Source organism: Pelodiscus sinensis, chromosome 3 (assembly GCF_052426305.1).
Source record: "Pelodiscus sinensis isolate ZL-2025 chromosome 3, ASM5242630v1, whole genome shotgun sequence".
Taxonomy (NCBI): domain Eukaryota; kingdom Metazoa; phylum Chordata; order Testudines; family Trionychidae; genus Pelodiscus; species Pelodiscus sinensis.
Window position 1 is genome coordinate 163,312,556 of NC_143054.1, and position 27,778 is coordinate 163,340,333.

Here is a 27,778-nt window from a genome sequence, read left to right on the forward strand (position 1 = left end):
ATCAGCTCCAATAGCACTAAAATAAAGAGCTGCTGCTGTCAAAGCTGCCATCTCCAGTGTAATATAGACACATCACCCCCTTTAGACCAAAGCCTTGTTCCAAACATCAAAGCATTGCTCAAGGTAAAATCCCACGTGTTAAGACAGTGAGAAGTAACTATGCTTTAGAATTAAAGAGAAAGAGGCCTCTGGGTGTCTAAGAACTGGCGTTGCTATTGTACGCTGGCTGTTGGGAAAGCAGGTGCTTTCTTGCACAGTAGCAATGACTGATAATGGCCATAGTTCTAAGAGGAGACCCTGCTCTCTCTTATGATGGGAGACCAGACAAAATAAAAGTAGTAGCTTCCCCTAGTTATTGCTCCCTCTAGGGAGGCCAGTAAGTCAAAGTGATTCTACTAGACAAGGGTTAATAGACTAACAAAGTTCTGACCTGGCCCTGTATAATAAATGAGGCAACATCTGCTTCTGGCTTCCTGAGTTCTAGGAGAATATGTGATTTGTGGTAATACAAAGTCCCCTGGTCCCATTGTATGCTCTACAAACCTGTGTAGCTGAGAAGAACTCTTCTCCCACATAAAGTGAAGGGTTTAAAATAAGAACTACAGAAAGCAAGATTCCCATGTAAATGTGGTTGGCTTAGCCTCCCACAGAAAGGAAGGTTACTGGAAGACACTTTTCTCTGCTGTGTAATTTCATCCTTTAGAACCAAAATTATAGTAACTGTGCAGACATCCCACCCACTGTGGGCTAATGATGGGAAAAGGCTGCTCTGATCAGTGGATGGTGGGAGGAAGGTATGGTGGGAAGCCTGTGCCTGTAACCAGCTTTTACAGAACAGCAATTCTAACCCTTCTGGTAAAGCTCTGTATTACCAAACATGGGCTCAGTGCGCGGTGTGTGGTGGCAAGGAGAATGGGAGTAACATGACCTTCTGCTAGCTGATTTTAATGCTAGTGAAAGTGCCAGTACCCTGAATACCTCTCCACATCTCCAGAACAGAAACAGAGCAGTCAAAGCAAGGCTCTTGCATGCACACATTCAGAGTACTTCACCAATCACATCATCTCTGCCCAGGAGAGGCCACCACCAGTGTACCCTGCAAGCTGAATGCTTGAGCGACTACCCAGGAGAGATTCCAATGCCACTCCAGGATTAGCAGAGCACCCACAGCCACCAGCATGTTTCCAGTGGAGGTGCAGCTCTGCACATAAAAATTATTCCGCACAACAGGTGGAAAAAATTAGAGGGAACATTGGCCACTACTAAGGCAGTTCAGTCTCCATGGCTTCTGTGTCTGCTTAGTGTCAATTGTAGTTGAGATGTTGCTCACTGGCCACTGGGTGCTCTCACAAGGCCCTGTTTTCAAGCCTGGCGGCTCCTAGTTGCACATAGTGCCCTGAGCATTCCCCTCAGCTTCAGAAGGCTTGTCATGTCCAGTTATCAAAGTAAGCCATTCTGGCACACCAACCTTTCCCCTAACACTCATTTCCACGGTGTGGCAGGGAACACAGCTTCCTTCATGGAAGAAGGGGTGGTGCCAGCGTTTCAAAGGAGATGTAAAACCAAAAGTACTGACTGCACATACTCATAAAACATCCAGTGACGCTGTAGGAATAGGGCCGCTTTGTAGGAGCTGGGTCCGAAGCCAACATGGCTAATTAAGTATTGCCTAACAAAAATTGCTCCTGTATTTTCAACTAGATATAGGATCTTTCTGTTCTTGTCCTAAACTGTAGTATAGTGTTGCCGTTTGTGGGTAAACAGACACCACCTTCTGAGAGGCAGCTGGTTTTTTAATACATTGGTAACTTCACCCATCTATAAATCCACAGGTAAATGCAGGCTGCTTCCAGAGACTAGCTAGGTACCCATGAATGGTATTTAGCCTCCAGGTTGCAACAGCAGAAACTTTGAATCCTTCTGTCTGAAAGGTGGTAAAATTATCACATCTTGTATTTTCTGGTTACATCCCTTTCTTTTTGAGGACAAGAGAGAGGGATTAATGCAATATATTTGCCTGTTAGCCCACGTGGTTTGCTCCATTAGCTTCAAAAGCAATAATGATAAATGGGGCAGAACAGCTGTCTGGATTACATCCCCTTTTGATGAAAACAGCCCTGACATGCTTTATGGACATACATCTGTAGCCATTTCTTTGGATTGAAGGAACATGCAAGCTTTTCATTGTTCATGGCAAAGACAGCCTTTTAATTACTTCAATTAACAGAGAGAAGGACTCCAGTTAGCTCTCGTTATACAAAGTGTCCACAATGTAATTAAAACAGGATTTACAAGTGTCATAACTCCCAGCAGCATAGTCAACAACACAGGCAATCATTACAACTGAGCACCAAAGGAGAGGGGGAATAAACCATGAAGGAATGGAAGGAAAAGAAAGGAGGATGAAAAGAAGGGGGGAGTGGGGAAAAAAAGAAACTTCATTCTTTTCCAATCTAAATTGATTTTATTCTACAAAATGCTACTTATTTAAAATTGTAAAAGCAAAACTGTTTTAATATGTTCTTTCTTTCATAGCAGCAAGCTTTCTCTAACAAGCTTTTTGTTTTAGTGCAAATACTGTAGGCCTGTATTACAGTAAAATAACAAGAACAGAAAGACAACACCAGAGAGATTGCTTCAGAGCCAAGATTTTCCATGATTGCAAGAACTATACAATGATCAAAATGAGCAAAGGGTCCCAATTTTGCAGTCACCTTTAAGAACCTTCTTAATAGGAACTATTTCACCTCAGACAAAAAAAAAAAAAAATCATCTACATTTTTGTGGGGGATAATGGTACCCCAAACATCCGTGGATCTCTATATGTTTGTATGACTCTGGTGCCTGATTCCAATTTGTCTCAGGCCAGTTTTACACCAGCGTAACTCCACGTATCTTATTTCAGGGGAGTTAGTCCTGATTTACACACATGTAAATGGAATTGGTATCAGGCTGTTTTCTTCAAGGATCTTAAAGTAGACTTCAGGTGACACTAGTAACTTATCGCTCTAATAAAGATGCACTATCCCTTATTGATGTTACTTTGAACTACACAGTATATCTAAATATATACACAACATTTTATCCTCTCATTGAGCAAAAAACAATCAGATACCTATTTTCTACACATTTTTAATATCAAGTAACCACAAACAAGAAAGTGGAGTAACCCTTTAATCATACGGTGCAGGAGGGGAACAATTAAGTAGAACAGGATAGGATTTTATTATTATCTTTTACTTGGAGATTTGTCCCCAGTCCCAGCTACTGTTCACAAAGGAGTGATAATGCATCTTTAGAAACAAATATCTCTTTATACATTTTATACAGACAAGAAAAAAAAATCTGGATTTTTTTTGTTTTGTTTTTAACTAAAGAAAAAAGCATTATTAACCTGCAAAATCAGACAACCAAAGTATTTTTAATGCTCTCATGATTATGTCTAGGTCTGGAATAGAAAATGATATGTAAACATGACAAATAAATAAGGAAATCAATTGTTCCCTCCTTTCTTAAAATGTTTGACCTGGCCCTTCTTACGAGAATGATCTTGTAATGGTCACTGTGGAAATTATAATATATAACATTTCAGAAGCCTGCTTTAGAGTTGAAAAGGAACCAAAACAAAACAGGAACATGAGTTGGGAGGATGTTAAATTAATGGTGGGCAGATCTGCTGGAGCAGACAAAATGTTTGCCTGCCAATAAATAATGAGATTTGAGGCTTTTTTAGGATGAAGGCCAGGTGGATCATACATACAGAAAGCAGCAAAAATAAGGATTTAGATGAACTTAACAGCTCATTTAAATAACATTTTTAAAAGAAAAACCAACCAAACTACTGACCCCCCAACAGGCTGGTCCTACACCCATCACTCCTCCGTTTGCTGACTTACTCAGCCCCTTCACCAGAGAGCAAGGAATAGATAGGGACCATGTCAGAACCGAGAGAGGTGGGGAAAGGGGGTGAAATTAGCAGAAGAAAAAAAAAAGCACTTGGAGGTTGAAAGGATGTTTCCTTTGACTTAACTGTTGCTGCTCTCCAAATTTAGGAGTGACTTATTTTAAACACATGCTTAGGTGCTTTACTGAGCTGGGGCCAGATACTAGAGGACTGATCCAAAGCCTGTTGATGTCACTGGAAAGGTGCCCAGAGATTTACATAACCTTTTGGATCAGACCCTAGTTGTAATATGTCCCCCAATCACAAAGACAACATCTGAAGATGCTGCACATTTAGGAATCACCAAGATACAGGTATGCATGGAGATTGCTGGTTCCAAAACAAGGGACACGTCACTTTCTGAGAGTAGGTGAAACTGACAGTGGTAAAAGATTAATCCAGAGCCAGTTCACAGCAGCTGAGAAGTCTTGCGGTCTCTCATTTGCAACAGGATAATCAAAACCAAGGCTACCTGCCCTGAGAAGTCTCTACTCAAGAGAAATGCACAAGCCCCGTGGCCTAACAGCAGAGGTTCTTAACCTGGGATTCCCTGAAGTGTTTTGGGAGGGGAAGAGAAACAGGTGGAGAAGTTTGCAGAGCTTCTAGGATTTTCTTCTCTTGTTCTTTCTTTGAATTTAAGTTGTCCAAGGTATTTTCAGATATTAGAAAAGGGATCCTCTGCTTCAGACAGTCACAAACATGCTGCCTAAGGGATCACCACTTAGCAGGGATACTGCTGCCTCATCTCTGAAGTGCTCACTGAAAGATCAAAAAAGGGGAATAGTGAGGGCAGGAGGAAGGGAGGAGGCTGGGGCTCCTCTGGGTAACATCTCAATGAACTGGACCTAAAGAGGAGCCTGGCTGTCCCTTGAGTGTATGCCCATGTCACAGGGAAGAGGAGTGTGTGTGGTGTAGGGAGACAGGGGATCCTATGGTTTGGAGGAGACACAGAAACAGGCCGATACTCACAGACTTGAAGATCAGAAGGGAACATCAAGACCAACTAGCCTGAACTCCTGAACATTTCAGGCCACAGAGTCTCACCCTTCCAATCCCATAATAAACCCCTAACCTCTGGATGAGTTACTGAAGTCCTCATATCATGGTTTAAAGCTTTCAAATTACACAGAACTGACCATTTACACTAGTTAAAATCAATAGCTAATGGGATTGTGAGCATCAGCTGAATCATAGAATACTAGGGCTGGAAGAGACCTCAGGAAGTCATCAAGTCCAGCCCCCTGCCTAAACCAGGACCAACCCCAACTAAATCTTATGAAGTTACATAAGAAGGGATTAGCATATTTTTCAAGATACCACAGATTCAGTTTGGCACCAGGGAAATTTCGAAGATCCTTCTGCTCCCACGCAGACAGTTTCATAATGCTCAAATCTGGGAAAACTGGTACCTATTTGGAATGCTAATAAGCTATTAATTATAGGCAGGTCCTTACAGAACAGCGGGTCAGGTCAACTAGCCTAGGGCAAAAGTGCACTTGTTTAGGAGTCACCACTTGTTAATATTATCTTCTACCCTGAACGAGTGGAACTGAAATATGGGAGACATTTTAACGGAGTGCCCCCAGGTTTGTGATTTAGATTAGCCCAAATGAGTCTCTGGCAAACTGGGGGAGGACAGGGGGGGAAAGGGTGTGTGAGAGAAGGCAGGAAAGAGAGCCAGCTATCCTGAAATAAGACTTTCTAGTTTAAAATAAAATCGGAATCTTTCTGGGCTACTTATTGAAAAATACTTAACTGATTAACATAAATAAAGGTAAATGATTTTTAGTTTTGCACTTCAGTAAACAACAATGAAACCCACTGGTTTTGGTCAGTGATGGGTTTCTGTCACTAGCCTAAAATAGGGAATGTTCAAATAATAAAAAAACCCCACAATCAGTAGATTTCAGTTTCATGAACAATTCACTAGAACATCTCACTTCCTGGCAAATTTTGTAAATGTTTGGGTTTAGTTTGGTTTTAAACAAAACCTAATTCAGACCGTTTTAATCCTATTCAAACCGATACAAGCAACTGAAGAACAATGAGTCTTGAATAGAATCCATGCTTGCTATGTAATAGACCGATTCTCTGAGGTAATGAGCACTATCAAATCCCAATGGAGGCAGTAGGATCTGAGAGGAGTAGGATCTTAGCATCTCAAAGAACGGGGGCCTAAAATAGCACACTGCACCAAGGATTCCTCATAGTCCAGTCTAATTCTGAAAATACCCAGATTCTGGCTGATAAACCGAAGAAGATTATGCCACATGCAATTAAATAGGTTAGATATGCTGATACAGCAACTTTAATGGAGTGGGACTAATGGAGACACGCTTTGAAGGCTCTGAAATGAGTTCTCAGTTACCACACTATGGGCGTAATCCACGCACACTATCTTGGAAAAACCTACAGTGCACCTGAGCATGGTGTTTTAAGTATCACCAACTTCAGTAGCAGTTGGACTTGGCTCCAGAGGAGTTGAGGTTAAACATATCACTATTTTCAGTAGTGAACATTAATTTTAAATTGCCATGCCCACTCTACACTGTCAGCTGAGACCTTGTGTAGAAGGCAAAGGACCCACTGCTAGGGGCAGGGGCCTCTGCTTGTCTTGAGTACCAGAATTAAAAATCCCCAAATCCAACAAGTAGCAAAATCCAACAGAGTCTAGGAATCAAGGTGCAAGACAACATATTGTTGCACAGGTGCCAAGAGGAAGCTACCAAGGCAGCTTCACCCTTTCATTCTTAGTACATCTCTTCCCTGGATGCACTGGAATGGCACTTCCTCTTCAGTGATATGTTCTGGAAACACGGGCAGAGGAGGGAGGGCTGCCCATGTAGTGAAACAGCATCTGACTCGGGCACACTGAGGTGGCAGACGCATTGCACAGAAGGGCAGCAAGTAGCCAAGAAAACAAAGGGCCCAGCAGCAGAATGACAAACACTAAATTCCAAGAGAAAAGCTGCCAAAGACACTAGCTAGTGGAAACAGATTCTGGTCTCCTATTGGCTTCCAGGGGCACCACTCTGCATCCCATTCCCAGGCAATTTGCTATCCTGGCATTTGCAGCACAGGGGGAATAAAATATCCATCTCACATCCTCCAGCTCCTCCAGACAAATCTTCCCGTCATTGAGTGAGCCTCCTCCAGTCTCCATTCACAGTGTCCTGGCCACTGAGCTCACGGGCTGTTCTTACAAGCATTATCCCTGCAATCAAGCACTTGAGGTTCCTCCCAATGCTGCCCCCTTTGACAACAGCAAGAATTTCCCACAGCCCCTCCTGACATCATCGTCAATTAACAAAGGTCATAACAAGTCTCTAGGGTTGAGATCGACTGGATGAAATGTCATGGTATCAATAACAGAAAGTGAGAGAGATCAACGCACCAGACTGAACTAAGCACAGAGAATAAAGCATTGGGTCAGTTCACAAAGGAAAGGGGGACTAGTGATTTTCTGCAGCTCGCCTCCAGTCCCGGACAAGAGTGTTTCCCAAGACCATTCAACACCTGCAAAGGGTTCCATAGGCAGCTCCTCCTCTCCAGATGGTCTGGGCAGGTCATTTCCTCCATCGCCGTTTCTGCTTCCAGAGAGTTTACATTTGTTCTTGTTCTTCCTGCTCCAGGAGGTGTCCAGAGCTGCAGCATTTCCCCTTCCATGCTTTTGCTGCCCTTGTGCTTGAACACCCTTATGCGTGTCTTTAATTGTGGAGAAGGTTTCTCCCCTTACCCAGTCCTGGGTGGGGATATAACACACTAGCAAATGGAGCACAAGAGAAAGGGGGGTTACAAGGCCAACAGGGTTGGAGAGTTCAAGGAATCTGAGGACTGGTCACCACTGCTGCTACTTCTCCGGTGAGCTTTGGAGCATGACTCAGAAGGGGAGAGAGGAGACTCCTGATCCAGCACACTGGGGTATGTGAAGACTAGGTTGGAGGTGCCGGGAGTGATGGCAGGCGTCGACGTCACCACAATTGGAGTATTGAGTGGCTCCTCCCCATAAAACCCCCCTGCAATGCTGATGGGCTTAATGACAGACCTCTGAGCTTTGTCAAGGCCCAAAGAGGAGGATGGACTGTCTTCTTCCACTGGCTCCTGCTTCACCACTACTGCTCCACTCCCTCCAGTCCGCACCGTCTGGAGGCTGTGGCAGGGTGGGGTGCGACGTTCCTCAGGGCTGATTTTGCACACAGGACCATGAGCCACAAGCATGAACTCTAGCTTATCCTTCTCTTTCTGGAGTTCAGCAATCTCCTTCTGCAGCACCGATTTCTCTTCCTCCAGCTCCTCGGTTTCCTGCAGACCAAGGAGAAATAAATAAATAAATAGGACAGCCTATTTACCCTAAAGGGGAGAGCACAGTGGGCTAAGGCAGGGCCTTAATGTGCTAAGCAGAGAGAGAAGCTGAGCAGATATCCTGCACGATCCTCTCATAGACCATCTATGAGCAGTAAAACACAGCAATCCTTGGGGATCTACCACTTAGGCAAATCCAAACATTGTTTCAGAGCCAGTCAGATAATACACCCCACGACCGCAAAGACTGCTGGCGTGCACCACGACAATGAACAGATACTAGGGGAATACACAAACAGTGAGGAATGGGGTCCAGGGCGCAGAAGCACAAGTAATGAAAGGCAGAGAATGGTGCCTCTATTCCATTTTCAGGGTGGCCCTTCCCTTTCTCCCCCTGTAGCTATAGCGTCTGGGCCTAATCTGCCATTGCGCGTCAAGGGAAAATTACTGCACTTCACCTGGCACATTTCAAACACTGAAAACTGCCTTGGGAATTCAGCGTAATGTAAAGGAGCTCCACAGGACGGCTTTTCCACTCCTGGCTCTCTGCTCATCTACAGCCACCTGTCCCCCTTTGATGCTATCCAAGCTATTGAGGCACCAACCAACCAGTGAAAGAAAGAGACTCTCGCGCAAATTCCAGCTGGCTTCTAATCACTGCAGTTTGACAACTAGGCTCTGGGGCAGAGCAAGTGGCTTGTTGGGGTACTTGTACAGCCCCTATCTTTAATGTATTTATCCTCATAATGCCCCTCTGAGGCAGGTATAGCTGTGATCCCATATTACACTCCATCTCTCTGTGCACCTCAGTGACTTGCCCAAGGTTACATAGGACACAATTCCCTGTAGCTGAGCAGAGGAATTGAACTGAGAAGTCCCCTCAGATTAGTGCTCTAACTAGGCAATCCTACCTGTCTACGGGACCTGTAGAAGGAGCCTTCTAGAGTATACTCGGAGTTCCACTAGCAGAAATGTGACTGGTTAACCTAGCCAATTACTGCAGTTCAAAATAACACAAACAAATGATATCACAAAGAGAAAACCTGTATTGACAATCAAGCACTGAAAAGCGGTTGGGTTTGGAGGATGTGATAGTGAAATGACTATATATGCGGATAACTTGGACAAATAAGTGAGTTGGGGAGAGAGTATATGGGTACAAGTGTAATACTCCCCACACAGCTTATCAATAGGCTTTGAACCCAAAATATTGAGTAGGGATACAATAGGACACAACTGTACCACAGGAGCTAAGGGAATGACTCCACTTCCTGGCATCAGTAGGAAGCAGTTAACCTCAGTGAACCAGTTACTGAAAGGAAATGCTGTGCATTCTTTGTAGTATATTTATGTCCACCCACTAGCAGGAGGAGATGCATGGTTTAAGACGAACCAAGGAGTGCCTAGCTAGGAGTAGAGAGATGCATGCAGTGTACATACCGCCTGGAGTTTCTCTGTTAGCTCTCGACGTCGATTACGACATTTAGCAGCTGCCAACTTGTTCCTCTCTCTCCGGATCCTTCGTTTCTCCTCTTCCTCAGGTGACAGCTGTAGGCACATGCCAAAAACAACCATAACAAAATCTGAGCAAATCCTTCCTTGCGCACAGCAAAAAGGGCTCGATAAAAGGGCACAGCCCCTCGCAGAAGTCCCATGTTGGAGAGCACTAGGAGATGGAGGTGCTCCGCATCTCTCCTAGAATTGGCTCCATAATGCAGGGCTAGAGTCAAAGAGGAGTGAGGCGCCACAGTATGTGGCAAGAGGCAGTATGTTAAGCAAAACCAGAGAAAGATCTAAGTACCTCTTTCTTGAAACAGAATAACGGCTTCTTTCCACACAAGCACAGTTGTTAGCCAGAAGGTCACCGACCAGATCCCCAGTAACTCAAAGTAGCTCTACTGAAGTTGATGGAGCTATGCTAATTTACGGGGCTCGCCAAACCGTGGCGAGCCCCTCTCGCCAGCCGCACTGTCCAGCGATCTGCGCATGCGTAGATCGCCCGAACCCGGCTCTTCCGGGTTGCAATCTACTCGCCACAAGCGAGTAGATTGCATTATTTGTTGAGCCCTGCTAATTTACACCAGCTCATGATCTGGCCACAAATCTCCATGCACTAGCCAAGACAACACACTATACTTTCTGTACGTGCAGGCAATCAGCCAGCAACAGAAAAAGACCCAGGTGGCAGATTATGTTCTCAGTGGTGTAAATCAGGAGCAACTCCACAGAAGCCTATGGAGTAACATTGCTGAAAACCCAGAGTGATCAAGGGCAATAGACAACCACTGGTATCAAAGTTAAGCTCAAAAAAATCTAGATTTGGGGACAGTGTCTGTCACAGCAGAACTGATGCCATTGTAATGAATAGCAGCCCAGTTCTTCCACTGATATAAATCAGCACACTGAACAAAGTACATGTTGCTCCCTTAATTTACACCAGCCTAGGCTCCAGCCCTCATTTTTAAATTCCAACAAAAGCCAGATTTGTGTTTGGATTTTATCACTCCCATGCAGGGCTCACAACTAGAACATGAGACACAGCAAAAGACCCTGAGCCAGACCCTCAGCTGGCCTGCATTGACATGACTCGAGTCTACTAATGTCCAACTTGCCCTGCAGCCCTAAACCAGTAAGAATCAGATCCACAGATTAGAAACAAAACTGAAACTGACTAATCTGGTGTCAGCGTTCAGGTTGATCAAGTGCAAAGAAGTTAACTGCCAACACATAATGGAAGCATTCTGTTTAATAAAAAAAAACAACTTTCAGTTTTACTACCATCAGGGCTGTGAATAATGCAATGAATATGCTACTCAGAGTTTTCAGTTTCGGGTCTTTATGATTTTTTACGCTGCCTAACTTCATTCTGGGTTTTTATTTATTTATATATTTTATGGCAATCATTCCCATTTCAGAAAGTTCATTTAAAAGTGCATGTGTTCCCCCATTCTTCCTGATCCCATTGTGCTCCTACTCTTTTATTAACTGTATAAATTTCTATGATTTTTATTTTGATTGTGCATACACAAAGCTTTATTATGTTTAAAATGTTAATATGTGTGTGTGCATAAAATGTATATAGTTTGTATGACCCCCTGTTCAGCAGAGCATTAAAACACATGCTTAAATTCTCAGCTAGAGCCTATGGATGGGATTTTCAAAAGACCCTATGGAATTAAGGAACACAAGCCCCAGTGAAATATGTTTCAGACCAAAATTTTATTCCCAATAACTTCAATTCTGTTTAATGATCTGGCTCAGGTTGCCACTTTCATAAGTTCTATGAACAATCGCGAATGGTGGCAACTCAGGCCATCTGGCACAGAATATGGCACGTATGTAACATTAGCTGGGGCCTAAACATAGAAAGAGTCCTTGGTGTTTTTAAAGGTCTCCAGTTCTGCATTGCTCATATCCCTTTTGTATTAATTCTGTATGAATAGGCTAGTAGATGGGTTTGCCAGCAGAAACATCCCCAAACAGCCTACTTTCAGCAAATATTACAGAATGTTCTCAGAAAATGAATTCTGAATTTGATTCATGACCCCCACAGCAGAAATCTGATGCTAGGAGTCCCATTCACCCAATCGGGTATCGAACTCAGCATCTGTCTAAACAGCACAGCTTGAATCTGAAGGACCAGTGAATTGCTCACAAACAAGCCACAGGCCAGAAATTACTGGCAGACAGTCTTCAGGAAATAAAGTCAAACAATAATCAAATTGGAGGATATCAGAATCACTTCACAGCTAATTTGTGAACACAGAAGCAACATGTGTCATATTAATCATTTGCTGATAATTATTCTTCTAGTGCTAGTGTCAGTTTTCCTTCAATTTAGACAACAGAGCATTGGACCCAATGAAAGCAAGGGCAATCCACTCAAGTCTTGGCACCTGAACTAATGCCCTGCTTTACTCCTGTTGGAGGCTCTTCTTGAACAAATATGCACTTATAAAAATAGAGCTTAAAAGAAGGAAATGTTAGTGCAGAAGACTAAGGGACTTTTCATTCACTGGGAGCAAAAACCAGACAGGATAAAACAAATGAAAATCAAAATGAAAGTAAAAGCAGAGCTTATTCTTTTATTAAAAACAGATCTTGTGCAATTCCCATTTAAACTGCTGGCCTGGTGCAGCATCCCATTGCATTCCTCTGCAAAGACTCGAACAACTTGCAGCTTCAGAGTAACACAGGGAGATCCAGATTATTTAGAATATTCTTTAGAAGCGAATTTTGCACCAGTGGCAAGCACTGGTTTGACAGCCCTGAAGGCTGAAGTTCCTTTTAACTCAGCATGAACAGTGGAAGTCCAAACTTGCCCATGCCAGTCACATTAATGTCCTTCTGAGCAGCAAAGCCATGGACAAAATGAGCTGAGATCACAAGATCATTCTCAGTCCTTACTGAGCCTGCCACCAAGGGATTGGATGTTGCTGGGTTTGCGATGTGGACACCTACCCACTAGGAAATTGACTTAGATCTATAGCCGCCCCCTACACAGATGGTGCTTTTTAATAAGCATATGTTTGTGCAGTAAAAGCCTCCCACCGCCCATTTCTAGTTAGTTTCACATTCATGCCAGCACACAATACGGGAATCTGAGTGGGCCAGTTAGTAAAAGGAAGGAATTGGCCCGGAGGAGAAGGGAAGGTGTGGCACTCTCAGCAGAGTCAACCCTCGTCTCTCCAATCCTTTGGTATTTTTTAAAATCAGATTATGTAAAACTCAGCTGTTAGAAGTTCTCTGGTTGAGGCTATAGCCAAATAAACTCAAACTGAAACCAAGTCTAGACTACAAAGTTTCACCTGGTTTTGATGTGAAGCCACAGATCGGCCCAGACCTGCTAAGTATTTGAAAGAGGTTGGCTGAACTACAACTCATAATGATGTCTCAGCAGTAAAATTACCTCCATCGTGGTGTATCCTGAGGGACCTGAAAGGCCTTTATAAAGTAAGGGCCAGGGCTGGACGGCACGGTGCAAAGGAGTGTGATCAGAGTTTGCTGTGCTCTGGATATCTGGAGCTGACTGAATAGTCTTGAAGGGTCACTGCAACCCCAGGGCTGCTCTAACCAGCACTCCTAGAGCTGAGGGAATGGAAACGAGACCCATAGCCGCCTGTCTCCCCATCACACACGGACGATGTTAAGCCCAGAATTAATTCACCTACCACCTTTCTCTGAAGTGGAAACTTGGCAGCTATTTAACAAAGCACCGTATTACCACATCTCAAATTGAGGACTGGAAGTTAAGAATGTTACCCAACTGAACAAATGCAAGGAAGGGGGAATTTTAGGGAGACAAAATAATTAGCCAAATAGAATTTAGTCAGCCATAAAGGGATCAAAACCTTTTTACTCTTCCAAAAGATATCATGGGATTCTTGTTAAGGCAGAAGTGTCAGGGCCTTAGTTTTCAGGAAATCACACAAAACAAAGCCCTTTCAGAAACACAGTTATCAAGATGGAATGGGTGTCAATCAGTTTCAGGCAAGAGCACCATTTAGTGAATCATCAGCCTCACTGCATATGCAGCACCAAAGGTTGTCTTGCAGTTGCCCATCCAAAAATCAACCTGAGCTTGCAAGTTGTGATGAGGCATTCTATCTACTATGGTTACCTGCTCATCTCTTCTCCTCCTGCCCACTGTGGTCCCAATAGTTTTAATGACACCTGGTCTCTGAAGGGCTGTATGTCCACCAACTGAAGATAGGCTGGGCAGAGGATGGTTGTAGGGATGTGAGCGAGAGTAGGGACTCGACATGGAGGTGATCACAGTGGGCTGGACCATCCACTGCAGGTCTTGGCTGGTTGTTATGGCGTTAATGGTGGGGATGAAAGCACTGCCTGATCCTGGCATATCTATCCGGAATTTCTAGGAGAAGGCAAAAGAGAGAGAGAAATCAGTATATGCACAAAATTGAGGTTTAAGCAGAAACAATATGATGGACAAAAATAATCACTGGGAGAATGCAAGTAGGTACCAGATCCAGGACGTATACACCTGAAGCAGATGGATTCAGTGACCCATTAAGGTACAACTGCGCCTCTTCATTAACAGCCTAGTGTGGCAACCAGCAGATCAGGCTTCAGCATCTGGCACTTACACACATGCCATTTCATTTGCATGCAGAATAGCTTGCGTTTGCACTTGTTCCTGAGATATGGATGGGGCAGAGTGCACCCGCAGTCAGAACACGCCCCCATGCACCTTCTGGTACTTGAACAAAAACTAAGAGCCTCACAGCGGGAGCCTATCATGTTGAAGGATGTACGTTGACCTGTGAAATGAAGGACCTTTTTGCTTGTCACGGTGATTATTTGTATCTCTTGATGCCATTCTGCTTCAGTGCCATTTTGGTTTACTTTGCTCCTGAAAGGCTTACTGCCAAGCAATCTCTTCTCCCCTAAACCCAATACAACTCCTTCCCTCTCCCTTCCAGTCCCACTCCTGCCAAACTTTGCCTCTCTTTCCCATAATACACTTCACCTCCCTGCAAACAATGCAAAGTGTGTTGTATACAGCATTCACTCCACAAAAGTCAGGCCCAAGATTAAAAGGGGAACTGAGGAGTTTTTAGAAAAATACTTCTCCATCAAACAAAAACAAAAAAACAAACAAAAAATGAGAGAATGTCAGCAAAACACCCGTACCAAGTACAGTTCAGTGGAACCTTTTAACAGTTCTACCCATATAATATGGAACATTGGCCAGATTATGTAGCTTTATAGGGTCATATAGAGAATTGCAAAGGTAACAGAGAAACATTACAATTATTCAGGGCTTTCATTATATGGAACCAAACAGGTGTTAGGGTATAAGGTGTGTGTGTGTGTGTACATATTTTAAATGCAGCCTATAAAATATGTTTCAGGATTTAGATTGGACAAATTCCTTTCAGCTCTCTGCATTGTCTAGACTCTAGACAAAATTAGGCAATAGTAAAACCAAGCCAGGAGGTAATAATCTCCTTTCCATAATACTTGTACACCTAGTTTCAGTGAGACTTAAATAAATCCACCTGGATAATAAGCTGGCACTAAACAGCCAGGAAAACAATGATGTGCTCAGGATAGGGAAGCATGAGAGAAAGGATCTCTTCCTAGAAAAAAGCATCCTTTCAATAGACACTCAAAGGTTAGGGATTAGATTTTGAAGACATGACATGTACCAAACATTCTGAATTTTGAATACAGAAGAGGCTTTTAGGACCAAAAGTGAATAGCTAACAACAGTTTGTGGCCCTTGAAATGATCCTGTGAAAATGCACATCCTTGGGTCAATAAAATGATATCACAGGAGTTAGAAAACTGGAGGGATGGGAAATCACCACTATGACACCCCAATTCAGGAGAATATATAAGCATTAAGGATGATCTTGAAATTAAGTATGTGCTTAAGTGTTTTCCTAAATCAATCCCTGCAAGAATAATTTTCCAGATTTTTATGGGACCAGAACTTTAGTCATTGGACTCAGTTTGTGTAATGCTGGCCAAAATTCCCAACGACTTCAACACTATCTGAATTGGGCCCAAAAAAGCTATTTAGAACATTGAACAATCCAATTTAAACCTTCAGAGAGCCCCAAACTAAGGGGGAAAGTTAGGAGAAGAAATGAATGAATCAGTTAAGGGGAGGAATGTAAGAATGAACCTGTCCTGATGCCAACCCTATAGCAAAAGTTCCACCAGAACGTGGATCCTGAACCAACAAGGACTGAATGTTCTCAAAGCTGTTTTTTGCACCAGGGATTTGAACAAGTAGTCGACCACTCGATTAACTGATAACCTAGGTTAATCGGTTAATCTAGTCAACTACTTGCATTTCCCTCCCTTTGCAGCAAGGTGGGGAAGCAGGAGCCAGTGCCACTTCTCTTCCCCCGCCCCCCGCCACACACACTGCTGCCTCTATCAGAGGCTGCCATGAAGCAGCATCTGCTGCAGCGGGCCCAAGCTTGCTGTGGGCAGAGGCTCTCCAGACAAAGGCAGCCCAGCTCTTTCTACATTTAAACAGCAGAGCCACAGTGGGGGGGGGGGGGAGCAGCATGAGCCGGGACTGAACGCCTTCCCTTGTCGACTAATTGGGTAGTCGATGGAATTTTATTGACTATACAATTAGCCAATTACCCGCCGCTTAAAATCCTTACCACAGCAGCCTCTGTCCGTGGGGAGCTCGGACTCACTGTGGACAGGGGCTGCTGCCACCCTGCACTGGCTGCCAGGCTGATCTGCCCAGCAGGGACTATAGAACAGTCAACTAACTGCTAAGAATTCATGCAGTGAGTCGATTATTGAATTAACCAATAGCTAACTTCCCTATTTCCCACTCCTCCCATATTTTTCTACCGGGGTAAGCTATATTTGTACAACAGGACATGACATCTTCATGTGTCCACATTATATAGTGTAACTAGTGCAGGGATGGGATGGAGGCAAAATTATTAGGACAATAGGGTCAAAGAAGAAGCATGAGCTAGTCTAGCAGTTAAAGAATAGCTGCTAGAGTAGATGATCTTGGTTCCACTTCAAGCTCTACTACTGACTTCCTGTGCCTTTCTTGCTTATGTTCCCCCTCTCTCTGAAGTGGGAAATAATGATTCTTACCATCTTCATTTGGGTACTGTGAAGTAGGGATATTAAAGACTAGTCGACTATCTGATAAGCATTTGTGGATCAGCTGCGCAGTGGGCTGCCCCTTTAAAACGCTGTGATTCAAAGAGGCAGCCCTGGAGCCCAGGGTCAGCTGGGAACTCCCCAGCAGATCCTGGATTCTTGGGAAATGCCGCAGGGAAAACCGGGGTCAACTGGGAGTCCCCAGCTGATCCACAGATTAGCTGTGCGACTGGCTACCCCTCTAAAATGCCACCTCTGCGTGATTCAAAGGGGCAGCCCTAGAGCCCGGGGTCAGCTGGGAACTCCCCAGCTGACCCCAGGCACCATGGTTTTGAAATGCACAAGAGCGCCCACTGGGGATTCTTGTGCATTTCAAGGGAGGAATGTGGAAGTGCCTATCGAATAGTCGAAGGAAATTCCATTGACTACTCAATTAACCGCATTTTAACATCCTTATTGTGAAGCCAATTAACCCTGTTTGGGAAGTATTATAGATGTGCCAAATTATCATTCAGAAGAGTTTATTACAAATCTAAGGGTAATGATCTTTGCAGTGGCAGACATCCTGACCTTCAACTCTTCCCAGGAAGGAGTTCATATCTGACGTGTCATATAATCACCACATTATCTGGATGAAAGGTCAGATACTAACTTCTCCCAAGCCACCAGGACTTGAAGATCAGGCAGTATGTCAATGCAAGTCTAAGGACAGTTACTTTTTCAATCAGGTCTCACATTAGATCTGGGACCTTGCTATCACACTAATCCAGTTCTCCTCAGCACAACTATGCCTTGCTGCAGTGACAGTACCAAACACAACCAGCCCTGAGGCCAGTAATAAGATAAAGGCTTCTTTACAGAGTTACAGCAGGGTTCTACCTTGGGGATGGAGATTTCACTGCATAGCTGGATTGTGCTAAAACCATGGTCACCAACCAGTAGATTGTGATCTACTGATAGATCTCAGGGGCTCTAAGAGTAGCTCTTGAGCCCTCTCTGAACTGCATGCCTGCGCAGTACATTTACATTAGATTTCCTCATTTGAGGAGCAGCTACTCATCGAGCAACAACACAGGTGAGTAGCTGCAAGGAATGGTGGGAGCTGAGAGGTCGGGAGGGCTGAAACACCCCAGCAAGCTGACTGTGGCTTTCAGCTGAAAGAGGCTGCCCCGCGCTCCAGCTGATCGGCAGCTTCTTCTCTGCGCCTGCCCACGTGGAGCTTGGTGCACCCTGGCTGAGCGCCATGGCCAGCTGGCCGGGCAGCCACTTCTCTTCCCTCCAACCCAGATGCCCTGCGCTCAGCCCAGGGAGGCTGCCTCTAGCTCCGGCTGTGCTGGAGCAAGCTTCCCAGGCTGAGCGCAGGATCACAGATGCCCATCTGATGGACTGTATACGACTAGCAATCTCAGACTACAACCCAGACTTCAAGACACTGGCAGATACTGTTCAGTCATGGGTGTCACACTGAGACTTTGTTATTGGAAGAAAAAATATATAATTATCAATACTTGATTTTAGATTTACAAAATAGAGAACAAAATGTATAATTGTAAATGCTTCATTTGACATTTAAATAGCATGAATTAAAAACAGACCATTCATTTCATAACTATAAACATGTGATTTTAATTTATATGTTGCGTAATTTAAAAATAAACTGTTTAGCAGAGAGTATAAGGGCTAGGGATAGCAAGTGATGGACAGGAGAATAGAGAGGGCGGGGCTTCAAGGCAAGGGCGGGGCGGTAGATCTTCGCCTGTTCTGACACTTAAAAAGTGATCTTGGGTGTAAAAAGGTTGGAGACGACTGTGCTAAAGCCTCGGGCCAGCCATCTGTAAACCCAGGGTATTAATTTTATCTGGCTACAAAAGCTGTCTGTGACAGGCTTAGAGGGAAAAGGAAACACCCCTAGTTTCTGTGACATGCATCCTCCTTTTTCACTAGCCTCTTTTCTAATGCCTTAAAATGACTTCAGAACATTTCTAGTGAGGTAGGCAACTCTGAAAGGTGTCACTAAAAATCCTCCGTTATTATTTTCCTTTTGCCATCTAACTAAATTACAGGATGTGTCACTATCACAAGAGTGTCTTAAAAGACTCTCTGCTGACTCATGTTGGGACTCTAAAATGAATGAACAATTACCTAAGACACGTAAATGTGATTGTTTCTACATTCTGCTCAGGGCTGGAAGGCCATAAGCCCCATTGTGGCAACTCTCTCCTTCCCAACTATATCAACTCACCTGCTTTACAAGTCAGACACTGCTCTGCCTTTCATTTTCCATGACAAAAATGTTAGTAGATCCCATGCCCTTTGCCACTCGAATACCAGTGATTACAAGTGAGGCTCCCAATATGCTTTCCATTCTCATCCACTGTGGTACCACAGTTTTCAGTGGCAGGCTCTGACCGCCTCCACCTCCTTTTAAATTACATTGGGTGCCAATTTCTTATTATGGAAAATTCAAAATATTTCCCCTCACTTACAGGTGGCATAGTCTTGCCCTCACCTGTACTTCAGTTCATTCCCCTTAGTCCTTATACTGCTCTTCCCAGCTCTATTTCTCCTTTCCCTACAGTCAGCTTTGTACCTTCCATCATGCTGGGCTCTATTCCTGAAAACACACTCCCCCTCACCCTCTCTCCACTTTCTTCAAATCTCACTTCCTAGCCTCCTGCATTCATCTCATCAGCTGTAATCTCCTACCCACCCTTCTCCTGATTAGGTGTCTTCTGTTTTATTTAGCCTGCAAGTTCTTTGGTGTCTATGTTCCTGAAGTGCCATGGAGATTCATGGCACTATATACAATGTTTAGCAATAGCAAAATGGTAATATTGCACCCTTTAGATCCCCACACCCTTTCCTGGAATGTACAACCACTGCAATACTGCAGAGCCATCACCCTTGCACTGCCCTAAGCAACATGCAGATCAAGATACCATTGCATTCCCTGGTAAAAGACAAACCCTTCTCTAGCTCTCCCACTGCTTCATTATAAAAAGGCCAAGGTCTGTTTCTATTATAATCTAAAACATGGGACTGGGCGATAGCCTCCCGAGCTCCAGCTCCCAGAGACATTGCAAAGATAACAAAATGGAGAGGGATGGGCTAGATCAGTGGGTCACCAAGACCTGTATATATACACAACAGTAACTGTGTGATATTTCAGGCTGAAGGGGACTGCACTTCCCCTTCCTCATCTTACTGGGGAGCTGTTTCAAGTGAGTCACTACTGTCCACGAACCCCGGAAGGTTGATCCCCTCTAACCCAATGATCTCATGATAAATTAACAGCCCAATATTGCAAGCTTTTCTCATAGGAATAGTTTTCTTGCTGGTGTAGGATTTCATTGGGATAGTATGTAGGAGGAAATCTTCAAGTCTGAAAGAGTAAATGTACTATATTATCCTAATTAAATTCCATATTCACCACATGGCAAGTTCGTTATTAAGAATAGAATTATTTTATATAACATTTTAAAAGTCACAGCACTGTACTGTATGGATAGCATTTACAAGCATCAAAGCTTTGGCTCAAAAAGACGATTTCCACTGAAACATATGACTGATGCAGCCTTCTTTTCTCAAAAGAAAACTTTGCCAGTATAAAGGGGGGTAGTGGTGTTAGTCTGTAACTTTAAAAACAATCAACAGTCCTCTGGCACCTTAGGGTAGGTATACACAGCAGCATTATTTCGGAATAACTGACGTTATTTCAAAATAACAAAATGCGTGTCTACACAGCAAGCCATTATTTTGAAATAAGGTCGAGATGGAGGACTACGTACTCTGACTCCTATAACCCTCATTTCACAAGGAGTAAGGGAAGTTGAAGGAAGAGTGTTCTTCCTTCGACTTCCTGCTGTGTACATAGCGCCAAAAGATGAATTAAACTATTTCAACTTCAGCTACCCAATTGATGTAGCTGAAGTTGCATATCTTAATTTGACTTTTGCCCTGCTGTGTAGATGTACCCTTAGAGACTAACAAAAATATATATAGTATATTGAGTATCACTCTGAAGTGGGTTTTGCTCATGATTTTATATATATTTTTGTTACTCTCCAAGGTACCACAGGTCCTTACAAGAAGAAAAGTTATCTGAAAGAAGTAATTAAATCCCATGAGCATTGTATGAGATTGCCTTCTGTGGGTCATTTTTGCCAGTTATGCTTTTTATTTGGTAATAAAATCGCAGCTTCCTACAGTACAAAGTGGAACAGACCAATTCCTAGGTGCTTCTGTTTGATCCTACTCTACAAAATCTGTAAGTATTCAGGGGAAGGTGATACACAAGGGCCCTGAGAAGTCTCCCAGATTTTTTTTAAGAAACCATTTATGCACTTATTGAACTCATGTCCTGATCTAAGACCTATTGAAATAGTAACAAACTGTATTCTGGCATTCATATAAAATCCCTCTCACTGTTGAAAGAAAAACAAGGAACAAAATAAATACAGCGCATTTTCAGACATCATTAATTTACACATTCAACCCAACCACTTGTCATAGCCTCTTCCAAATTCACTTGATCTATTGTAGGCATTTAATTTGAAACACACAAACCAAAAACAAGAGCTCCAAGCAATCCAAGCATGTTAAATTTCTCAACCTCCCCTTCCTCCTCCTCATATTTACTGAAAATGAATGAATAATCTGATTCCAAACTACAATCCCTGGAAGAATTTCTACTGGGATTATCCTATAGAGGGCACCAAAGAAGCATATTTGGAGTGAGCTGGGAAACTTTGAGTCATTTCTGGTAAAAGTTCTTTGATGTGAGAAATGTCACAGACTGGTACTGTTGGCAAAGTTTAATACAGAGCAATTTTTAAAAATGATCGTATGACTTCTTCATACGTCTCCCACTTTGCTAGTTAATTTGCACAAATTATGCAATAAATAATAATTGAGGGAGGGAGATGAAGCAACCCTGGTGGGAAAAAAAAGAGGGAGAGAAAGAAGAGAGAAGGCCAGCTGATGTAAACAAGTTATGAAATAAGCTAGGTTTGTGTAACTGGCCCGATTGCGTAATCCTTTCCACAGAAGCCATGGTGTTTGTTTGTGTGGGCACATAAGTCTTTCTGGGGTGTTTTCCTAGGAAAATTAAAAGGTCCATTAAAAAAATGGCCAGCCTTTTAGATTCATATAAGCCACGCAACTGCAACAGGAAATATCTTCCATTCTTCTAGTTCCAATATTATTCAATACCAGAACCTTAAAACAAGAAAAGTTATCTGAAAAATGTAACTAAATCCCATGAGCATTGTATGAGATTGCCTTCTGTGGGTCAAAAGAACAGGAAAAATGATCAACAGTAAATACCAACAAGAAGCAATCAGCGAGCTAAGGAATGTCTGAATACCAGAAGCAAGCAAAAATATCACTCCCTAGGTACGGAGAAACCCTGGCTGGTACAAAAACACATTCCATCTCACAGACAGACACTATTAATGGGGGGAAAGAGACATGCTCTGCTGAAATTCTTTAAACACCTTCCAAATCAAATAAAGTGTACTTAAAAAGAGATTATCTGTATGTTTTAACTCCCTTGCAGTAAAGGACCTTGAGACTGAGTATCAAAATATATATAAAAATAATAGCATATTGATGTCAAAGAAGTAATGTTGTTTTGGTTCAGCTCCCAAAATAACTTGTCTACTTGGTAGAACATGGTGGAGGAGGAAAGAACTAATTAAACAAGACAGGGGAGAACTTCACAGATTTTATTGGTAACTTATTAAAAATATTGACATGAGGATTCCTTAACTGTAAACTATTATTGCTGAAAGGTAACAAATGAAGCAAGATTTCCATAGGGCAGCATACTATTATTAATTGCAAAAAAAAAAAAAAACAAAAAACCTACATGCATGTTGCACCAGGCTATGAATTAGCCATCACTTGCTTTGTGCTTAGCCAATGATACTCTACCACCTATGGGTGGACAGAATTATTTTTTTTAAGTATCTTCTTTTCAGTTTTTACACTAAAAAAGAAAAACTACTTCAATAAGGTAAGTGAAAAGTCCCAAACAGAACTGTGACCCAAAGACCATTAGTGTTCTTTTCAAGTTTACATTTAAGAAGAGTTAAGAGTCTCTTGATTGTAATTGCTTACACCTATAGATACCAGGTTTGTGGTCAGTCATACCATCTGAGTTATCTGAGCAGAAAACAAAGTGTCTTTTCCAGGAGAGTTTGTGAAGCAGGGGAGCACTCCCCCCACTCTTATCTTAAAGCTATTGTTCTACTTTGAAATTCACTTCTTATCTACAGGGTTTGGGAGCAATCTGAAATCAGAGATTAAAGTGTGACTCTCTTGTGTAAAGATTAAGAACCCACTTCTGCACTTTTTACTCAAGCAATTGATCCAGACCCTCCTATTTCCTGCTGTCCTGTCTCTCATCAAGATACTGAAATGCCATCGATTTTGAAATATAAATGTAAACAATAGGAACTAGCACCATTTAATTTGAGTGGAATGTTGGTTGAAATCCTACAGAGCTGGCAGTATTTCAGGTTACATTGCATTCCCTTCACCTTCCAAGGACAAGTAAAAAAATCAGGGATTCTGACTTCAAAATCTTCAGTGCCTGATTGATTACATAGTTGGTAGGTACACTCAGCTAGAACATGGGATAATTATAGAAAAGAACACTATTTTAGTGGAAAGCAGAGTAAGAGTTGATATTTTTGGCACTGTGAAACATTTCCTATAAGGAGAAGCAAGGCAAATTCATTGCATACATTCAAGATGCACATAAGGTGCAGAGCAGCAGTCATACAGTATATGCACAACATACTGCATGTATTTATATATAAACACATACACATTTCCCTACACACAGAGACAAATTAAAGTCATTTTAATACACTCTCCTTTTTTGTAATTACTCCCACTAGGAAATCCACCAGGAATCCACACTAACACACACAGCTTCCAATCCCCACAGCAAGCATAAAATGAAAGTACAGGCATTGTCGTCTCCCTCCCTCTCACACACACAGGTTGCTTCGTTCAGTCCCAAATTAACTCCAGCAGAGGACAGCAAAACCCGCGGTGTGACTGACCCCGCAGGAATGGTCGCGGCAAGAGGAGGGTGTGCGTGTCAGCACAGACCCCCGCTGGCAGCAACTGGATGTCTGCGCGGAGACGGGAATTTCAAGAAGTCGAAAGCAACTCGCAAACACGCGCACACTCCCCACACTTAGCCGCACAGGCGATTAAAAGTTGCCTCGCTCTCCTAACCTGGCGTCATGTAAATCCGTAGATTAGATTCCTCATTATTTACACTCACACCAAAACGCCCAAACTCTTGCAAAGACAGAAGTTGCTTTCCCCCTCCATTTAAGGCGTGGACTCGAAATGGACTCGGGAGTGCCAAAGGATAGGCAGTACCTATTATTCCCCTAATCTCCAACTAGGCAGAAGTCTGATAAAGGCTCTCACAAAGTGGACTGGGTGTGGCGAGTGAACTTTACTATCTAGTTAAGGCGATTTTTTAAAAAGTTAGTACAGGAAGATGGCCCACAAAAAGCACAATAATGTCACACGGATGTTACACACAGATTTCGCACACAACCACACTATAGTATTTTATTCTGCTGAAGAGGAGAGAGACCTGGTTTGAAAGTAAAACTCGGTGCCCAAAGTGGAAGGTAGAACTGTGTTACCTACGGTCCTTGGCTCCCACAGCAGAGGGTGCTCCGTTGCGATCAGAAAGAAAGTTGCACTGAAGGGAAAAGAGAAGCTTGATCATGTCAGTTGTATGGCAAGGTGCATGTGACCACCCCTACCTGTTGTGCTGTCCCGCTGGAGTAAGTCTCTGCGTGGCCTGGGGAACCGCTGCTGCCCCTGGAGGAGGTATCAAAGTTCCCGGGATAGTCCTGGTACATGATCCGAGGTAGAAGACGGAGAGAAACACGATGTTCTTTCCTTCTCTCTCTCTCTCTCTCTCACACACACACGCACGCTCTATTTCTCCGCCTCTCTCGCCTGATTTTTTTTAAAATTTATTTTCTGCCTTCTAGCTGCACGTAAGGATTTGTTGTTTTTAAATAGTTAAAAATAAAGCCCTTTCCTCAACTTTTTCCTTCACTCAAGACTGGCGAAAAATATTTCCCACTTCACAGAACAGAGGCAGTCTCTTTAATCTGAGGTTTTCGGTGCGTTCAGAAAAAAAAAATAAAAGCCGTGGATTTAAAATTTCCCGCAAAAAGTATAATTAGATGTCTCTTTAAAAAAAGTCTTAAAAATCTATTACATTTGCTCTGAAGAAAAAAAAAGGGAGGGGAAAGACCTAAACACACACGCTTAAAACTTGTCTCTGCTCCCCTCTTCAAACTTCCTGTGAATATTTGTTCTGGTTTTGAAGCTTCTCTGACTCTGTAGTTTTCAATCAAGAGGCTTTTTTGCTTATTTAATTAAGTCTTGTATAAAAGTGCCAGGTCCCTGCTCTAGCCGGACTGGATGAGTCAGTCCAGGATTTTAGCCTCTTGATTTTTTTTAAGCTCTTTTAATTATTGATCTTTACAGTTGTTACCTGCCCTTCTCTGCCCGCGCGTGAGTCTCTCTTCTCCCCCCGTGTCGCCTGCCCCCCTCTTTCTCTCTGCCTGAGTCTCTCCTGGTATCTTGTTCTCTGAGCTCCTTTACTCTCCCTGGATGAGTCAGTGCAATGGCATTAGTTCAACTCCACACTCCTATTATCCATCCCCTCCTCGGAGAGCTGTACCATGTGGAGTCACACACGTCAAACTCCCAGCTCGCCAAGCCCCACCTTACCAGAGGGAGTCGCCCACCTGGCAGGGGGAGGGGGAAATTCACCCCGCCCACAGAATCCGATTTGGCCGAACCCAGCCCACTGCCTGCAAACCAATCTCAGAGCCCCGCGGGGAGAGACCATCCCCTGTGCAGCGGGGGGAGCACCCTGGGCCCAAGCGCGCCTGCTTTGTTACTGTCAGAGCCCACCCACTCCCCCCACTCCGCGGCGGCCTTTAGTCTCGTCCATTGGCGCACGTTGCCAAAGATGGTCATTTGCGTTGCACGACGCCAGCGCGGGTTTCCTTGGTTAGGATGACGCGGCCCGAAAGGGATTCCCTACTCGCTCGCGCCAGATCGGCCCCGCTTAAAGGGGAACCGGATCGGAGCAGGGGAGACGCGGGGAAGCAGCATTCGCTTGCCGCCCGGCCGTGCCAAAACGGGGGCTGGATCCGCAGCTGCCCCCGTGCTGGAAAGGGGGGTGGGGTGCGTGTGTGCACTGGATCCAGCGTTGTCCTTGCGTGGGGAGAGGGAGGGGAGCCGGTCCGTGCGCAATCGGACCCGAGCTGTCCTTGGGCGGGCGCTGAAGCGTGTGTGTGTGTGTGCGTGCCACTGGCTCCAGCGGTGTCCTTGCCGAGGAGGGGAGGGAGAGCGCGCTCCGGCGGCTGGCTGCGAGGCCCTGCGTGCGGTGCGCTTTGGCACGGCTTCCCCTCGCTGCTCTTCTCTGGGCAGGACACGCTGCCTGGAGCAGGAGCGGCGAGGAAAGTCCGCGCTCCCGTGCAGGCATTTCTCTGGCGGACGCAACACCCGGCACCTCGTTTTGTAGGGGGCTCGGCTGCGCTAGAGGCGGATTTGTTTCCTCGCCCTCCTAGGGCTCGGACCCTAACGCTGCTCTCCTCCGCCTGCGGGGCTCTACCGCCAAAGGTAGCTGCTGGTCACGAGTAAAACCGCCGTGCGCACGCCGGGGAGGCGCTGCCCTTGCCCTGGAAAAGGCGCTCTCCACGCTTTGTTTACTCAAGCCCTTCCCAACAGCGCGAGTAAACACACAGGGCTGCTGGGGGGAAGGCAGAGCGGTACGTGCGGAAGGGGGAGAGAGTGGGAACTCGGAACAGGGGCCGCCCTTCCCAGCACTCCCCCCTCGGCCCAGCTGGCTGCAGCCAAGTCCTCCCGCGGAGCGACCCAACCGCGCCAGGAGGGGGGATACGAGCAGAACCGGCTGCGCCTCTCCCCGCCCGGACACCAAAGCATGTTTGTCTCCTTGTTCCCCCGCCAAGTGGCCGCAGAAACACACGTTCCGCCCTGCTGCGGAGGGGCCGCCCCTTCCAGTAATGCCTGGGAGGGGCGCGCTGGCTGGCGGCTGATCCGGGCGGCGCTGAGTCCAGCACGCAGCGTCACACTCTCCCTCTGCTCCCGCGGCTTCCAGTAAAGCGGCTGCTGGATAACCCCAGCCTCTCCAGAGCATCATGGAATCTGGGCTGCTTGCTGATGCAACGGCCGGCACAAGCCTTTTGCGTTAGCAGCTGCAGCGTGTAGCTGCGGTGATGACAGCTCCTCGGGAGGGAGCTGCAGGGAAGAGAGGCGGGATGAACAAAGATCAACTCCAGTGTTTCCAACTGAGTAATTATAGGGGGTGCCTGTGCAGGGGGGCAATTTTCCCCTCGGAAATGTCTTTGAAACGACAGATCAGCTGGAGAATTCCACAGGCAAAGTGCTAGGTCTTCAGAGGGCTCTTGAAAAAAAAATCTCCAGTGAGAGAGATTACTGAGGAGCATCCAGAAAAGGGAGAAGGAGATATATTTGGCATTTTTGTGGCCTCCTTCCTGTGCAAACTGAGCACCAAGGAAATGTCTCCTGTCAGTTCAGGCCTCTATCGTTGGCTCCTAAAACATGCAAACCACAACCCAGCCCAGTGAGGTTGAGTACATCAAGGAAACAAACCACATGTAACAGCTCAGGACAAAGGTTACAGTTAAGCGACACCACCCAGCAACGCTCTACCCATGGTACAAAAATCAGACATTTATTATGTCCTCCTTTGCATGATTTCCTTGTAACCATGTTTTTCTCTGATGAAATGTTTTTAGTATCTCATTAGCAAAACAAAGGGTGTGGAACACTAACAAGAAATGATAATGTTCTTCAAAATGTAAGAGAGATGGT

The 27,778-nt window shown here is 44.4% G+C and overlaps 1 protein-coding gene across 5 annotated transcripts; it reads right to left on the bottom strand.

Moving 5' to 3' along the window:
- Positions 1-2,441: 2,441 nt before the first annotated feature.
- FOSL2 (FOS like 2, AP-1 transcription factor subunit) lies at positions 2,442-26,901 on the bottom strand. 5 transcript variants are annotated; one of them, XM_075925372.2, is made up of 5 exons: positions 25,404-26,901; positions 24,535-24,593; positions 13,866-14,120; positions 9,686-9,793; positions 2,442-8,245 (listed from the first exon to the last, which is right to left on the bottom strand). In XM_075925372.2, exons 3-5 carry the CDS (start codon positions 14,103-14,105, stop codon positions 7,736-7,738), a joined length of 858 nt encoding a protein of 285 aa, XP_075781487.1. In that variant the 5' UTR covers positions 14,106-14,120; positions 24,535-24,593; positions 25,404-26,901; the 3' UTR covers positions 2,442-7,735. The 5 variants fall into 5 exon arrangements, with proteins under 5 accessions (XP_075781487.1, XP_006115677.1, XP_006115678.1 ...); XM_006115615.5 differs by lacking the exon at positions 24,535-24,593 and having other exon boundaries at positions 24,658-26,883; XM_006115616.5 differs by lacking the exon at positions 25,404-26,901 and having other exon boundaries at positions 24,535-24,674.
- Positions 26,902-27,778: the final 877 nt, after the last annotated feature.

Coding starts and splice junctions, on each gene's coding strand:
- FOSL2 (XM_006115615.5), bottom strand. CDS start 24,756: ATGTACCAGGACTATCCCGGGAACTTTGATACCTCCTCCAGGGGCAGC. Junction 14,121..24,657: donor CCAGCGGGACAGCACAACAG/GTAGGGGTGGTC, acceptor GCCTTCTCCTAG/AAATTCCGGATAGATATGCC. Junction 8,246..9,685: donor TAACAGAGAAACTCCAGGCG/GTATGTACACTG, acceptor CTTGGTCTGCAG/GAAACCGAGGAGCTGGAGGA.